Source organism: Drosophila willistoni (assembly GCF_018902025.1).
Source record: "Drosophila willistoni isolate 14030-0811.24 chromosome 2L unlocalized genomic scaffold, UCI_dwil_1.1 Seg168, whole genome shotgun sequence".
Classification (NCBI taxonomy): domain Eukaryota; kingdom Metazoa; phylum Arthropoda; class Insecta; order Diptera; family Drosophilidae; genus Drosophila; species Drosophila willistoni.
In genome coordinates this window covers 1,166,979-1,183,559 of record NW_025814047.1, presented here as the reverse complement: position 1 = coordinate 1,183,559, position 16,581 = coordinate 1,166,979, and the positions used below count along the sequence as shown (strand labels likewise).

At 37.8% G+C, this 16,581-nt stretch overlaps 1 protein-coding gene across 2 annotated transcripts in view; it reads right to left on the bottom strand.

Moving 5' to 3' along the window:
• Positions 1-2,761: 2,761 nt before the first annotated feature.
• The window catches only part of LOC6643228 (neurogenic protein mastermind), a 106,781-nt gene continuing 92,961 nt past the window's right edge, over positions 2,762-16,581 (bottom strand). For both annotated transcript variants that reach the window (XM_047009715.1, XM_047009716.1), the window contains 3 exons: positions 5,693-5,960; positions 4,458-5,615; positions 2,762-4,401 (listed from right to left, as the gene is read on the bottom strand). In XM_047009715.1, the coding sequence (XP_046865671.1) occupies positions 3,749-4,401; positions 4,458-5,615; positions 5,693-5,960 (2,079 nt within the window). In that variant the 3' untranslated portion in view covers positions 2,762-3,748. The remainder of the gene's footprint in view (positions 4,402-4,457; positions 5,616-5,692; positions 5,961-16,581) is intronic.

Genomic DNA, 16,581 nt, shown 5'->3' with positions numbered 1-16,581 from the left:
CAAAGACATTTTTGTTTAATTTATTTACAAAAGTAATATTTTTACTATTTTATTTTTGTTACTTTTCCTTTTCGTTCTTTTTTCTTTTTGTTGGTTTTGTTTTTGGGTCTTCTGTTTTGAAATCTTAAAAGAAATATCTATAAATTGTTTGTTTTGTTCATGATGGTCTAGCAAACAGTTTGCATTTCTTTATCTTCATTTTGATCTCTAAGGACAACAGATTTTTGGATTTGAATGTGGACAACAAATGGAGTGGACCCATATATGAATATGGAGTGGCTTCCATTATCGTTGTGTGAACAAAAGGAAAACAAACGCTTGCCATGAAATCGATTTTCTTTTTTAGTTAACAATCGTTATCATTTCATCATTAACTTTGCATCTTTTGTTTAAACTATTAGCTAAAAGTAAATGGTTTTTGCTTTTGCTTAGCTTTTTGCATTTATTTTTTTTTTTTTTCTTTCCGTTTCTTGTTTTTTTTTTTGTTTTTTTGTTTAAATATTTTGGTTTGCTGTTTTTTTGTATGTTTTTTGTTTACTTTTTTTTTGTTTTGTTTGTATTTAATTGATATCGATTGGAACTGCTTATCGAGGCTGCGTTTGAACACCTAACGATTTCATTCGATTTCTTGCTTGCTAGAGTTTTACTTTCTAATATGTAATAATAATCATAATAATAATCGTAATAATAATAATAATAATAATAATAATAATATGCCATATTGTATATAGTAATAATAATATGCGTGGGCCTTGTAATAATAGTGTATATATATATAATTTGCGTTTCATCATTATCAATTATAAACAAATTTCACTTTGAATCAATTAGCCTTAATTACAAACTACAATTCGCGTATAATTCTTTCGATCCGATCCAATCCTGATCGTTTAATATATATTTCTATATATATATATGTATATATTTATATATAATTGTATTAATAATTTTGTTAGGTTTTTCTTGTTTATTTGTGGCTTAAATACTTAAATTTTTCTTTGCTTTTCTTCTTCTCTATGTTTTTAGTTTTTTTTTTTTTTTGCTAGGCTTGTGCATTTGCTTAGCTTGTTTCTTGTATTTTGTGTCAATTGTTTATGCAATTTCTTGTTTATCGTTAATTGTATTGTTTAATTGGAAGTCAGCAATACAATTTTTCATCTGCCCTAGTCATATGATGTCTATGGCCTCAACTTATGGACTTATGGAATTGATCTAATTGGTTTTCTCTTCATTCCTTGGCTCACTTTCTTTTTCTTCTTCTGTTTTATAATAATTTCATAATCTGGAATCTCGGCGTTTAAGTGTGTGTGTTTGTGGAGGGGGTGGCGAGGGGGGCTAGCTGTTTTTGGGGGGGCGCATGGCTTGGCCAGGCTAACTTAGCTAACTTTTCTCTCTTTTTATTTTAAAACTTTTCCTTTTGTGGTGGTGGCTTTTTAATGGAACTTATCATATTAATATTCATAATTATTTTTTTGTTTCGTTTATAAATTGTTAGCGCTGATCAATTCTATATATATCCCAAATATATATATGTGTTTGTGTATATAAATTGATTTGCATCTATATATGCTTGTATGTATGTATGTGTGGATGTGTATATATATATATATATGGATTTATTTAACAAACTACTAATATTTTGGTTTCTCTACCAAAAAATCTACGCATAGTTATATATATATATATGTATCGTTTGATCGCACCCGATAATATATTACATATATATACATAAATATGTATATAAGTATGTATATGTATGTATATGTATGTTGTATGTGTATATATTTGAAATATGTTTTCTCTTTTGTGTTTTCGCAATTTGTTTTGCACATATTTTTCTTTCTTTTCCCATTTGTTGCTTCGCATTTTTGTTTTATGCAAAAATTTCAAACATAATTTTGTAAAAAAAAAAAAAAAAAAAAAACAACAAAATATATGTATATATATATAAAACAAGAGAACCAGATAATCGGGTTAAGGTCGGCTACACCGAAATTGTTATACCCTTGCAAAATGTACAATTCAAACAATCATTTAAAATGTGAAAGAATCAATTTCGGCTACATTTCAACCTGAGAAACAAATAAAATGCATTTGGACCGTTGTTTCCCTTAGGGGAACTATATGATAAATCAAATATATATAACAAATTTTTCTTGTAACAGTTATCGCCATATATTTTACATATAATATGTGTCTAGTCCACAAGACTTTTACCTAATCATGTGTATTAACAGAATTAGTTACTTTTCTATATGGCCAATCTCTGTTGCAAATATTTTCAACATAATCATTTTCAATACGAATAATAATTGCTCTTCTTTTATTTGTTTTCTCAGGCCAAATTCCACTGGCATTTGCCTACAAAATGTTTACTCTTCTTGTTTGATTTGCTTTTGTCATTTTTTTGTGTTTTTCGTTTTTGCATTTTTCTTTTGTTTTTTGTTTTTGTTTTTTTTTTTTTTGCTTTTGTTTTAAAATATCACCAATATACATATTTCATGTTGCTTTTGCTTTTCGACTGCCAGTTGCATTTGTTTTGTTTTTGTTTTGTAAATTTTTTTATGTTTCTCCTTTTTGTTTTTACAAAAAATGTTTTAAATAAAATTAAATACAATATAAAATGTACAACTATTTTGTGTTTTTTTTTTCGTTTGTATTTTAAAAAATTTGTTTGTTGGTTCTTTGCTCTATTTTTAAACGAATTTCTCTCATTTTGCAATAAAAAAAAAAAAAAACAATGAAATATTTTTTCTTTCTCTTTTTGTGTGGTTTGTGTTTGGGCGGGGAGGGCGGTACGAGCAATGCACTGGGCGTGGCCAAATATTTTTGCTTTAAGTACAAGTGCTTAAGTTGGATTGGCTATTTTGGTTTAGTAAATAAATTTAATTAGATCTCTCATTTAAAGTACTTGCAAATACTTTCATTTTTTCTCTTTTTCCGTCTCAATGTCTCTCAATTGATTCGCGTATTCGAAATGGAATGTCTTTTAATGCTGCCACGCCCACGTGGACATTGCCCCAGCTTGGACCGTGGACAGCTTTAAGTGGTTTATCGATTATATTAATACAATGTACAGACGATGCCAAGCAAATTGAACTGTTACCAATGTTTAGGTAATGATAAGGAATTGTTGAATTGATTTAAACTGTTGCACACTAAACTAATACCGTACATTTTAGTGTTGGTAAGCGTTATGAAGTTTTTTAGATTACTGTTGCTTTCAAAATTGAGTGCAAAAGTCATAAAAGGACAGCAAGTGAAGGAAGTTAACATTAAACATCTCACAAAGGAATCAATTAAAGCTCGAAAATAGAATTTCAAACCATAATTTTAGAGATTAAAGTTAAAGATGGCCATTGGATTGACATTGGTAACAGTTTTGTTATTGCCGCAATTCTGTAGTTATAGTTAGTGGCGATGATTTACATATACAATACAAGCCCGAGGAAAATTTCGAAATTTTTTTTTAGAGTACAATGAAAAACGAACTTAAAACTTATGCATACAAAAAAATTCACGCACAAATAACAAACAAATTAACTTCGAGTGCGGGCGGGCAGGGGGCAGGGGTAAAGTGTTTTTTTCTTAATAACAACAACAGGCAACAAAATCTTAAAAAAAAAGAAACCTAAAACAAACTGAGACAGCCAAGGGCCTAATACACAGTGTTCCCAAAACTGACTGCAATCAGGTGAGGATCAGTTATCTTTGATCAGTGATCTTTTGATCAGTTATCGTTAGTGATCTACGGTATATTAAAGTCCTGCAGATTGAAGTTGTCCGTGTCCAGCGAATTGATTAGATCTTGTGTAGAGAAATTGGCATCCACGGGAATGTTGCCCAAAAGTTCGAGGCACAAATCGTTGGAGTTGGCCACCACCGAATTGATGGTCTGACTTATGGAGCTGGCACTGGCAATTGTGGTCGAGGCTACTCCAACTCCACCGCCGCCGGCTCCATTATTGTTGCCAGCTGAACTCATCTGGAGTAGTTGCTGCTGCTGCTGCTGTTGCTGATGTGTTGTTGTTGTGGTGCTTTGGACAAATTGTTGCTGCTGTTGCATGGTGATCTGCTGTTGTTGTGTCTGTGACATGTGCATGCTGGACATTTGCATTTGGCTGGCGGTCATCATGTTGCCACCGCCTCCAGTTTGTGGCTGTTGTTGCTGCTGCTGCTGCTGCTGCTGTTGGAGTAATTGCTGCATCTGTTGCATGTTGTTACCACCACCAGGAACCATTTGATGTTGCTGCTGCTGTTGTTGTTGTTGTCGCATCAATTGCTGCTGCATTTGCGCCGGAGTCAATTGCATTTGTGGCACATTGGGCCCAGCCATCATGCCACCATTGCCGCCATTTGGTGCCCCGCCATTGGGTGCTCCACCATTGGGCATAAAGTTACCTAAAAATTAAAAATATTAGAAATTGTTCTTTGTGTTTTCTTACGGGCCAACTTACCGCCATTGAATCCACCGGGTCCCTGGCGCATTGGTCCGCCTGGACCGGCTCCTGGTCCACCACCAAAGCCCATTTGTTGCTGCTGTTGTGTCATCATCATGTGACGCCATTCCTGTTGCGAACCCATGGGCATGCCGTCGGGCGTTACTTGGACATTCGGCGGTCGCTGTTGTGGTCCACCCATTGGACCGGGAACACCTGCACCGCCACCACCTCCGCCGCCGCCGTAAGGACCCATGCCGCCACGGGGTCCTGGGCCACCAGCGCCTCCGCCATGTTGCTGCATATACATGGCAGCCGCTGCATGCTGTGGCCGCATCATGGGACCCGATGGTGGTATCGGTTGTTGCGTCATGCGTCGCATGGCCGCCGCCTGGGCAGCACTGTTGGGGAACCGACCACCGCCGCCTACACCCACACCGCCGACACCATTGCCGCCGGGCCCTCCGGCGCCTCCGACGCCACCGACTCCGCCAACGCCTCCGCCCACCGTCTGCTGCATCATCTGGGCCTGCATCAACTGCGCCTTGTTGTACTCCGGCGGCGGTGGACGGGCTCCGGTCATGTGCTGTTGCTGCTGCTGCTGTTGCATTGCCTGGGCACGCATCATCTGCTGCTGCTGCAAGAACTTGGCCTGGTTGGGTCCACCCGGACCGCCCATCATCATCTGGGCATTGGGAGCTCCCGCATTGGGATTCATTTGCATGGGATTCATTGGACCGCCGCCCATTTGCATGCCCGGCATGCCGCCCATAGGTCCACCCAATTGATTCATTGCACCATTGTTGGGCACTCCGCCGCTGACACCGCCAACTCCACCAGCTCCGACGCCCACGCCCACGCCCACACCAACGCCGACACCAACTCCTACACCAGGACCGCCTTGTTGCATGAGCGGACCATTTGGTCCATTCGCATTGGCCGCTGCCTGCGCCTGCGCCGCTGCTGCCGCCGCTGCAGCTGCCGCCGCCTGAGCCTGCGTCTGACGCTGTCGCATATTTGGAGGCACCTGCTGCTGCTGCTGTTGTTGTTGTTGTTGTTGTTGCTGCTGCTGCTGTTGGGCGGCCGCTGCTGCTGCTGCTGCCGCTGCCGCCTGTTGCTGCTGCTGGGAGAAATTCATGCTTTGGCTTTGATTAAGCGAGAAGCCATCGGAGGGTACTGAAGAAAAGAACCAAAAAGACGCAAAGATTAGACGATTGCAAAGAGGTAATCAATATTAAGAGGTTTTGGTTTACCATTTGAATTGTTCATATTTTGATTTGGTTGCTGCTGCTGTTGTTGCTGTCCCGTATTCGGACCACCAACATTGCCACCTGGCTGTTGTTGTTGCTGCTGAGGATTGGGACCATTATTGCCGCCACCCGGCTGCTGTTGCGATTGCTGCTGCTGCTGCTGTTGGGCCTGTTGAGCCTGTTGTTGGCTAAAGAACACACCTTGCTGGGCAGCTACGGAAACATTGCTCTTCATGTCGCTACTAAGATGCAGATGCTGACCAGCCGACACCTTGAATCAAAAAAAAACAAAGAGAAAACAAAAGAATGCATTGATTACAAAATTCCTTACATCACAATTCACAATTCAAGTGGTCTAAATCAACAGATTGACTTTCTGTCTCGCTCTTTCTCTCTCTCTCTCGCACTCGCTAATTTGTGTGGCATTTTAGGGCGCAAAGATTTGAAGCTAATACGCAACACATTGCTTGGCATATCCAACACCTACTCCATTTTCAACTGTCTTATTTGCTGTCACCTCTTACCCAGCAATGAGATGGCAGGATACTCACACACACACACGCACACACACACTCACACAGATGGAACAGCTTATTATCGCCATGGCTGCATTCCCTCCACACATAAATCTCTTGACACTTTTTTCATAGTCTACTTTTGTGGGCAGGCAAAGCTTCTTTCAGAAGCATCATTATGGACTGGTTTGGGTAAGGAGAGAGAGATAGAGACATAGAGAGAGACAGAGAGAGAGGAGCGCTTGAATGAGACTGGGAGCTGAGGGCAAAAAAGCAACAAATTTGCAATTTATTTGTTGTTCTAATGGGGAGTAGAGTGTCGACTCGACTAGACGATCAATGCCAAAGCACCTTGTCCTCGTCGTTGTCCTCGTTGTCGTCCTCGTCGGTCCCCGTCCCCGTCCCCATCACCGTCCTTGTCCCCGTCCCCGTCCACGTCATAGTCGTCGCCTTTGCCAATGTCCTCGTCGACGTCTATGTTTGTGTTTGTGTTCAAGTCCATGTCCTCGTCACTGTCGTCTCTCTTTCTCTCCCATTTTCTCAACTTATAAGGCAAGCCAATAAATCTTTGCCACACTCATCCATGTCACAGACTGGTCACAGTGTTGCAAGATTTTTGCGCAATTGAAACTCTAATTATTATTAGTAACTTGTGTTTAACTAGCTAATTGAGAGCAAAACTTTTCATCAATCTGTCAAATTTCATGCAAAATTTGTTCATTTGCTTTGCTTTACCTGTGCACTGTGGGCAAAAACTCTACAGTTTTATGTCGTTAAATAACTAAAATGTTCTATATATATTAAGAAATATTTTCCCTTGATTTTGGATTATATTATTAAAAGGAAATCAGCTGTTTTAGACTTGTTTATCTCTATCGATTCTAAATGTGGTGTGTAAATTATTAAACTATTGAACATTTTAGTAAGTCATAAATAGGTAAAATCTTTCATAAATAGTTATACATAAATGTATATATTTTTTTTATTTCACTTCTTTTGACTAATTTGCCTTTTTTTTGGTTGACTTTCAATGTAATTTGGGTAGTTTTGTAATTTTAGGTTCATTTTTTTGCAATATTTTGCCCATGTGTTGTTTTAGGAAAAGCGTAACAAAATGTTTTTATCGTTTTATGGATGCTAAACTCATGTGCATAAAAGAGTAAACGTATAAAGTTATTAACAAAAGTTTATTGAATTTTCAATTATAGAAATTTTGTATGTGTGTTATGCAAAAATATTTGCTATTTGATGTTCTTGTCTTGGGAAATTTGGCAAAGATTTTGTTCTACTTTAACCATTAAAGAACTTGAAAGAAGTTAAAACAAAATGCATGTAAATTATGTTTTTCTTTCTGTCTTTTTATATATGTATATGAACTTTTTCCACATCTAAAGACAATATACATACAAATCTGAAGAACATCTTTAAAGAATCAGCTATTTCCATTTTGCTATTTGACAAATGATGCAAAGATTTAGTAGGGGATTTCAATAATTTCTTACTTCTATTTTACTCTCTTTGAAAGTTTCGAAAAATTTTAAAGTCTTTAGCTGTCAATTGACAATTTTCGCCCATAGTTCTTATGGCTAGACTAGTTATTCGTTTATGTCATTTGGTTGCCTCACTGCCTCCGCCGTCTCCGACCCGCCCGCCTTGCTTTTGTCAAAATTTTGTTTGGTCCTGGTTTGTTGGCGCTTTTGTGAATGCGCGAACTAAGCAACTTTTGTGGCCATCGTCGCGGTGTTTTGTGTTATTGTAATTGCTTGTTGGTTTAATTTATTGTTTTGTGTTTGTGCAGCAGCTCACGCATTTTCCATTTGCGTGTACGTGTGCGAATGTCCTCGTGTGCGTGTGTGTGTGTGTGTCTGTGTGTGTGAGCGTGGCATAAAGTACACTGATTAAAAGTCATGGACTCGTTGGGCTAATTGAAGTTTAGTGCCATAACCGCCATTGTCCATGAAGGTTTCGGCAATGACTCTACTCTTCACCTTCCCCCCGTTCCCTTTTGGTTTGCTTTTTTTGTGCTCTACCTCTTCTTGGTCGTAAATCATTTGCATGCATGTGCCACCTCGCGCTCTCTCTCTCCCTCTCTCTCTCCCTCTCTATCTTGATTTGAGGTGTGAAAAAGGCAAACTACCACACAAGTGCAAAAGAAAAAATGGTCATGAATAAATTGCTTAAATTGATGGAGATTTTTCCAAGCACTTTAAACTAAAGATTAATGATTTTCAGTTCTTCTTTCTCTTAATTATATTCCAAATTGTGCATTTTCGTTAAAGTGACCTCGTAAAAGTCTCAATAAGGTTTTCGGTCAACATTGAAAGACTAGCTAACATTTTAGTAGCATACTTTTTAGCGCCAAACCAGGGGTGGATTTTAGATCTAGAGGTTAGACGGCTAGAGGAGGGGAGAGAGGGCTGCATGGCTATATGAGTTCATAAAACAAATCATTACAGCAGCTTTCATAAAAGGGCAAACATACATGCCCAACCCTCTATTCAATCTATAAGAAAGAAAGAGAGAGAGAGAGAGAGAAGGGGAGAGGGATAAAGGACTGACTACATACATAAAATATCAATAAAAAAGTTTAAAGGTAACTGCCGACGATGACGACTTGACGGCGGCAAGGAACAAGAGCAGGAGCAGTGCCAGTGCCAGTGCCAGTGCCAGGATTCAGGACCACGGACCAAGGCTCGGGTAAGCCTCGGAATACCGCACGAGCGCGTAAATCCTGCAGCTATTACCCCAACGTCGCCATATTGATTGCGCTGGAGACAAGGCCCCCGCCTTCGCCCCTTTACACACACACACACACATATGGTAGCGACAAGGACTCTGGCTGGCTCTAAGCAGGAAATGCGCATTTGACAAGCCAAAAAGATTGCCCCTCCTCACACCCACGCGCCACGTCAAGGGAATGATATTTGAGCAAAGAATATAGAGATTGGGGTGCCCCTTGCATAGAGAAAGAGACTTGACAATGATATATGTGACTATTCTTGGTAGTTGTATGTGTGTGTGTGTGTGTGTGTCCCAGTGTATGTTGGTATGACACAAAAAAAAATGTATAGAAAGCAAGTAAAGAAGAAACATCAGAAAGAAATAAAACAAAACTCCAAAAGGGGCTGGTTTTCTTTAGTCAGTTAGTTAGTCCAAGCACAACTGTACCGACATCGTCTTCAACTCCCCATCCCACTCTCCACTCCGTCCCTGTTTTATCATAAAATTCATACTTGTTGCCCGGGCACTTAAAATAATTGAAAAGCGAAACTTGCCATCCATGTCAGAGAGGCAACGACGTGCCGCATCAAACTCCAAGAAATTTCCACACGTTTTAATTGTTACAACATTTTGTGGCAATTTCATTTTCTTGTGATCGATTTGCCTAGTTTTCCTTTTGGCTTGAGACCACTTCGCGCTCATAATTGAAAGTTACTTTAAAACAACTTGGCAGACAGCCCAAAAAAAAAAGAAGAACAGACAGACAAGAGAGCGAGTGGGTGGGATTCGCGGGCGGAAGGGAGTCAATGAAATTAGCAAAACGACCACGCCTACCATCTATAACGCCCACAATACGCCTAACCATTATAAGTACCCCAACATGATTTTGTCTGCGCTTTGGCTTCATTTCTTTTTAGTTCTTCTCTTTCTACTCGTGTTTTTTCCTCCTTTTTTTTTTTTTGGCACAGAAGCCAAAAAATCCAAATGAAGCCAAGAGAATGTGCAGCAGAAGCAGGAGTAGAGCAGACAACACAGGGTGGTGATGTTGCTTCACCCAGTTGTTGTTGTCCGTGAGGCGAGAGGAGCAGGCGGGGGCATGGGGCATGTCATTGGATATTTGTGTGACACAAAACTAGCTGAAGCCTCCTGCCAGCCAGCCAAGTAAGTATTCGATTCTGCCACTCCATTTGCCTCTTCAGGAGGAGCTTGTTGCGATATTTAACGAAATTATGACAGGCCAAGGAGGAAAAATCGTAAAGGACGCAAAAACCAAAAAAGAAAATGTCATTTGGCATGGCGTTAAAGCGAAGCGAATTTGATTTTTAATTGCCAATGACAAGAACCAGAAGGGAGCGAGAAAAACCCAGATGAAATGAGACTAGGCAAAAGAAAGCAAGTAAGAAGGAAAGAAGAAAGCATTAAAGCATGATTGGATTGACTAGGTTAGTCGATAGGTCAAGTAAGCGAAAGGCAGTAAGAGTTTCAGGAATCTTTAGGAGCTTAAATATGAAACTCATTAATGAGCTTGCAAAGGACTTAAATCATAGAGAATATTTTGAGAATATCATAAATTACCGCTCTTATATAACCAAACAGTATTAAATCTAGATTTTAAATGGATTTTGGATAAAGCCAAACACATTGGTCAACTGTTAATCCGTTTCCCTAGAACTGAAGAACTCCAAAGATACAAAGTTGGATTACCTGAGAATTTTTCACAATAAAAACCTGTTTAAGTCAAGTATAGAAGAGTAACTAACTAACTATCTTTTAAACTAAAGCTGTACTAGACTTTAAAGTCTTGGAAACATAAGATTTTAGTACTATCGATGGGGATAGAACTTCATAAGGTTTTTGTTTCTTAATTTTCACATTATATTTCTTTGATTTGATAGCAATTCTTGCTAAAAATAAACTCTTTCAAAGGGCTAAGCCATCCAAGGGCAATCCTTTATCACTTCGTAATAGTTGCAACACATAACTAAATCGAAATGGATATCTAAGCTGTATATCATTGTGTCTTGTATTATCTCATGCTCATTATCTAATACCAATTCACTCCTTATGATAACATGGTATCATTCAAGGCCTAAAGCCTTTTACTTTATCAATTTTAGATGATAATATTATCAAATCAAGTATTCCTTTAGTCTTCCTTTAATTGCCTCAAATGTGTTACTTCCTTAAACAAGAAAGTTAGAGGAACAGATTTTCAGATGCTAGGATCAGAGACTAGTTGATTGCTTTGCATCCTGAACAACAAAAGTGAATGCTAGTCGAATCCTGTTTGGTTATAACTTTCATCAACTGGCCAACAAACCTCATCAGGATTGCGTTTTGCTGTTGCTGGCGTTTTGGCCAACTTTCAACGCGCATTCACAACACCTCCCCCTGCCCCCTCAAGCCACCCACAATTTCGCTGGCCTCAAAGGATTTCAATTCCCAAGCTTAGTGGAAACGAATGTGGGAGTGGAAGGCGAATGTCAATATGTGTAAAAGAGAGACAGCTAACGAATGAGTGGGCAATAGAAAGGAGGAAGGGAGATGCTGTATGTGAGTGAAAACTTTTGAAACAGTTGCAGTTTCCACACAATGCAAGGGAATCTCAGCCAAAATGAGATAGAGAAATGGTGGGGGGTGGGGTGTTCAAAAAGGGGGCATACAGGCCCATGATATTTGACTGTGGTTCTCTCAGTGTCTCTTGGCGTACATGTATGTGTGTGTGTATGTGAGTGTATCAGTGTGCATTGCAGCCTGTCAATGATCATAAATTAAACTTGCAATAATTATAAATTAAATTTTGGCATAAATGGCCATGAGAGCGCCATATGCATATACATATACCCCCAAAAACAAAAGAGGGGGGAATGGTATGGGGTGGGGGATAGTAAGGGACACAACCACCACCAGCACCAATAATAACACACACACACACACACACACTCACACACAATATGCAACGGCTGTCGGTTTCGGTATCCAAAATGGACTCATACATATGTCAAATTGTACGAGAGAAACAGAGAGATAGAGAGAGAACGAAAGAGAGACAAACAAAAGGGACCAACCGATTGAGGGGTCTAAGAGGTGAGTTTCGAATTCGATTTGTGTGTGTTTGTTGGCTTAATTTAAAAGGGTTTTATATGAACCAAACCCAATCCAATCGTTAGCTTTCTCTCTCTCTCTCTTTCTCTGTCGTTTTCTGGCCCCCCTTTTATTTTCAAAAAACACTCAGACGCACCTGTGAAAATTTATGAAAACATTTTAATGGATCGTCTGTCAAAGTGTACAATGTGTTGTTATGTCCAGTGCGCCTCATGCCAATGTTGTTAGCCAAAAGAGTTGCCAAATTAAGCTTTTATTAGCCGCATAGAAGTGTTCTATTCTGCTCTGATTTCAAATGGGATAAATTTCATAGATACTGCGCTTAGAAATTTATTTAAAATTGGAGTTTAATTTGATTTAAATCATCTTTAGAATATTGGAATATAAAAAACAATTCTTTCAACGCCTAAACAAGTTGAGAATTACAAGCGAATGTTCTCCTACGAATTTTTGTAAGTTTGACTCATTTACAACATATTTATCTTAATTTTAGATATAAATGATATGAAGCAGTCTTAAATCATTATAATTTTAAGAATTAAATGACTATGAAGTGAAGTCAAAAAGAGTCAAAAAGAATTTTTCGTTTATCTTGGCTAAAACACGTTTAGGTCAAGGCATATCATAGCAAAAATTGTGGCATTAGCTTAAAAACAAGCAGAGGATCAATAATTATCGACTATAATCGACATAAACTATCAACATAAAAGTTATTTGATTACAATCATTCAATTTGTAAATCATTAATTATTTTCTCAATACTAAATAGGGCAAAGAAAAGCATTAATTTAGCTTTAACTGATTAATGCTAAAGTAAAATATGAAAGACAATTCAAATTCTAAGTCTCTACTGTCTTTTATAAATTTGAATTGCCATTGCCTGTTTCTTCCTCCTTCTAAATTGTTGTCCATGTGTCACATTTTTGTCATGGGCCTAACTAATGGACTAAAAGAGTAAAACGGTAACCAGACTTAACCAGACTTAATCTGAACTAATGCGTTTTATTCCTATCAAATTTTCATTGATTTGTCCTGCTGTTGTTCATCCTTACATGTTTCTCTGATGGTCCTTTGCAATTTGCATTGGTTTTTCAGATTGAATGAATGGGACAATTCCGACACAATGTCAAATGAACATTTTTCGAGTTTTGCATCTTAATTTAATTGAAATTTCAATTGGTTAATCCATTTGCAGTTTACTTTGCCATAATGAGTTGTCAAATGGAATTCAATCATATTGCCATAATTGAACCCTATTAAAGGAAAAAGAAGAAAATCATATTTGACCAGTCATTTGGAAAAATTAATTTTTGTCGTTTTTAGTGTGTGTGTGTGTGTGTTTATTTTTTGCGTGTCTTGTTCAATAAAATTGCAACAATTGCCTGGCTAATTGGATTGTGAAAGAGAGAGAGAAATCCATTTATAGAAACAAGAGTGAGATACCCTAATTATCTGCTTATTATGATTACTTCCTCAACTAAATAACATGTGAGAAAGAGGCGACAGAGACAGAGAGAGAGGGGGGAGAGAGAAAGTCAAGGTGATTATGTCTTGTTAGTAAACCTTTATTTTTGCTAAACGATAACGAATAAACTCAAAACAGCCAGCCAGCCAGCTAGCTCGCCATAATGCATTCATTTTCGTTCAGTTTGGATGACTCAGGGCAAAAGTATCTGATAGATAAAACAGCTGCATGGCAACGATGACAAACACTGAGCACAACAATGATTCTCGCGATTCGAAATCAAAATAGCAATGAGATGAATTCTTATTCTTACCCCCCTCCACCCTTTCCACACAACGAAGCTTCCATCTAGGCGATCTAAAGCAAAGCCATCTGATGCAATGCAACATCTGCTTAACGATCAAGAGGCAAAAAGGGGAAGTGCCTCCGACTACTCATCACTGATTCAACGCACTACAACTAGTGCGACGACACTACAACTACAACTACGAGAGAGATTGAGAAGCACAAAGAGAGTGAAACATAAAGGAAGAGATGGGCCAAGTGAGAAAATCACAATTTGCAATCAAGTGTAGAGCAGGGGTAGGCACAAAGAGAGCCAGCTCAAACTGTCAATGTATGCGTGCGCTTGCTTGTGTACGTAAGCTGCTTTACACTGCGCGAATCGTATGTGAAGAAACGAATAAAAAAATTAAACTGCAAGTGAAAAATAATAATTCCGACCTAATTGTTGTTCAGAAACTCAACTATTTCCTTTACTTCTATATTGTTTGGATAACTTTTTATACGAAGGAGATCTTCTAAATAGCTATCAGTAAGACTATTTCGAATTGAATCTTTAATTAATTTCATTGTCGAAAATGTGGATTCGCTTATATTGTAATATACTTTTTACCCTATTGGGACAAAATATAAATAATGGCAAAATATTTTTGTTGTTGCCATGTAAGAAAGTGAAGCATTAATTTTTCTGCGTGTAGCTGCGTAACAAAGCGACATAGTACTGCTTTCGTCAAAAGTCTGTGCGACACTAGCTGTTTTTTTATGCACTCAACTTGTACTTCGTGCTCACATCGGCATGCACACAGACGGCCACACGAGCAATTGCCGAGCAAAAGTGCCCGCACGGGCTATGGGCGCCTACCTCTGGTGTAGAGCATGGAAATCTATGAAAAATCGTATGTAATATGTTCCGTTTGACAATTTTTAGACTTTTCTTGCAAGATTTACATTTTAGTTAGGAAATGGATTTAATCTCTGAAGATCTAAAATTAAAAAAATATGTTTAAGTTTATATTTGAGGACTTTTTTGAAGAAAGAAATATTGATTTATTGAGATTATAATCAGATATAAATTTCTCATATAGCTAAACATTCTCATTGAAGTTCTATGTCCACTTACTTTCTTTTTTCTTTTCCCTGAATTAACTAAAGTTAACCCAAAGCTTTTACTTTTGGGTTTTTATGTCTGTTAGTTTTTTCTGCTCTCGATTTCAATTATAAATTGACAAAGCAAATGCCTAAAGACCAATTTAGTTGCAAGTATAATTACTTTGATTATTTGTCTCTTTTGTTGTTGAATTTTGCATTTGGTATTTGAAATTCTGCTGGCGTTGCTGCATTAGAAAGTTCAACATTCATTAGTTTTATTTACACGCATTTCCAATACAATGACACACACACACGCACACACACACACACACAGATAGGAGTACAACAAAAGGCAAATACAAATGAGCGGAAAATGCATGGAAAATTATTGCAAATTTGGCAAAATGTCCGCCCAATTCAGCCACCAAATAACAATTTGAAATAAGAATCACCTGAAATTTGCTTTTTATTTGATGCTGATTTTCGATTTTCAATTCAATATGTATACATGCATTTTCATTGCAGAGGAAAATGCAAATTGAAAATGGAGAGAAAATAGTGTGATGAAAATTAGATGGGCGGAAAGTGCAACATAGTGTTAATGTTAATCTCTGTTTCATGGAAAAGCCAATAAGCTAAATGCGTGGAAATTTTATTGCAAAAGTTGGAGAAATACACACAGAGAGCAAGAGAGAGAGAGAGAGAGAGAGTGAGAAAGAAAAAGGGATAAAAAGAGGTTTGATTGGGGAGGTACAACAACAATCGGTTAAAGTTAATTACTTAATTTATTAGTCCAAACCGCAATAGCAACAGCTGACAGAGTTTTTGTTTTACTTTGTTTGCTTGCGTTTTTTTTTTCTTTTTTTGTTTTTGTTTCTCTTGTTAATGTCGTTGCCATTGTTGTTGTCGTTAGTGATGCATTAAAACAATAAGCAATTAATAATAATAAAAGCAAACAAATACATTTGGTTAGCCACAAAGTGTGGCCAGGTATGACATGGTCTTCTGATCCTGCAAAACTTTACTCTACGCATACCCTGTATCCAAATAGAAGGGCATATAAGTACTATTGATTGGCATCCAAATTGGGTTTTCTATCTCTAATATTCTGTGATTCAGTCAGTTATTGTATAATCCTTAGTCCCTACATATTTGGCATTATAAAGTTAGATCGAGCGACTCTATATAGGGAAAATTTAGATGTTTTTCTATATTTATATGATGGACTACCATCACTTGTGATAAAACTATTAAGCAAGAGGCAAAATCTTTTCCAATTCGTTGGCAATTTCCAAGGAGTCTTTGGTAAGAGCAACAGGATATTGTAAAGTCGTCACTTTGTTGGTTTTTTTTGTTTCTTTTGTGTGTCATTTGTTTTTTTCTCTTTTTTGCCCATTTACATTTTCAATTACTTTGTGAGGAAAGTGATGAAGAGTGTGGTCGGTTGGGCACGCACTTTTGGCCACGCCCACAAAAAATACATGGAACCAAACCATACTAAATGGAAATACATATACATACATATATATAGATATATAAAGAGAGATGTAAGTCAGCAGATTTTCAAGAGAAGCAGAAAAACGAGATCAAAAGTAAGCGCTCAGACAATATATAAAATTACACATACGACCCGTTGGCCACCCCATGCCCCCGCCCAAACTGCAAACTCAGTTGGACAAGAGTGACTATCTGTGTGACTTGTTTGTTCGTCGTTG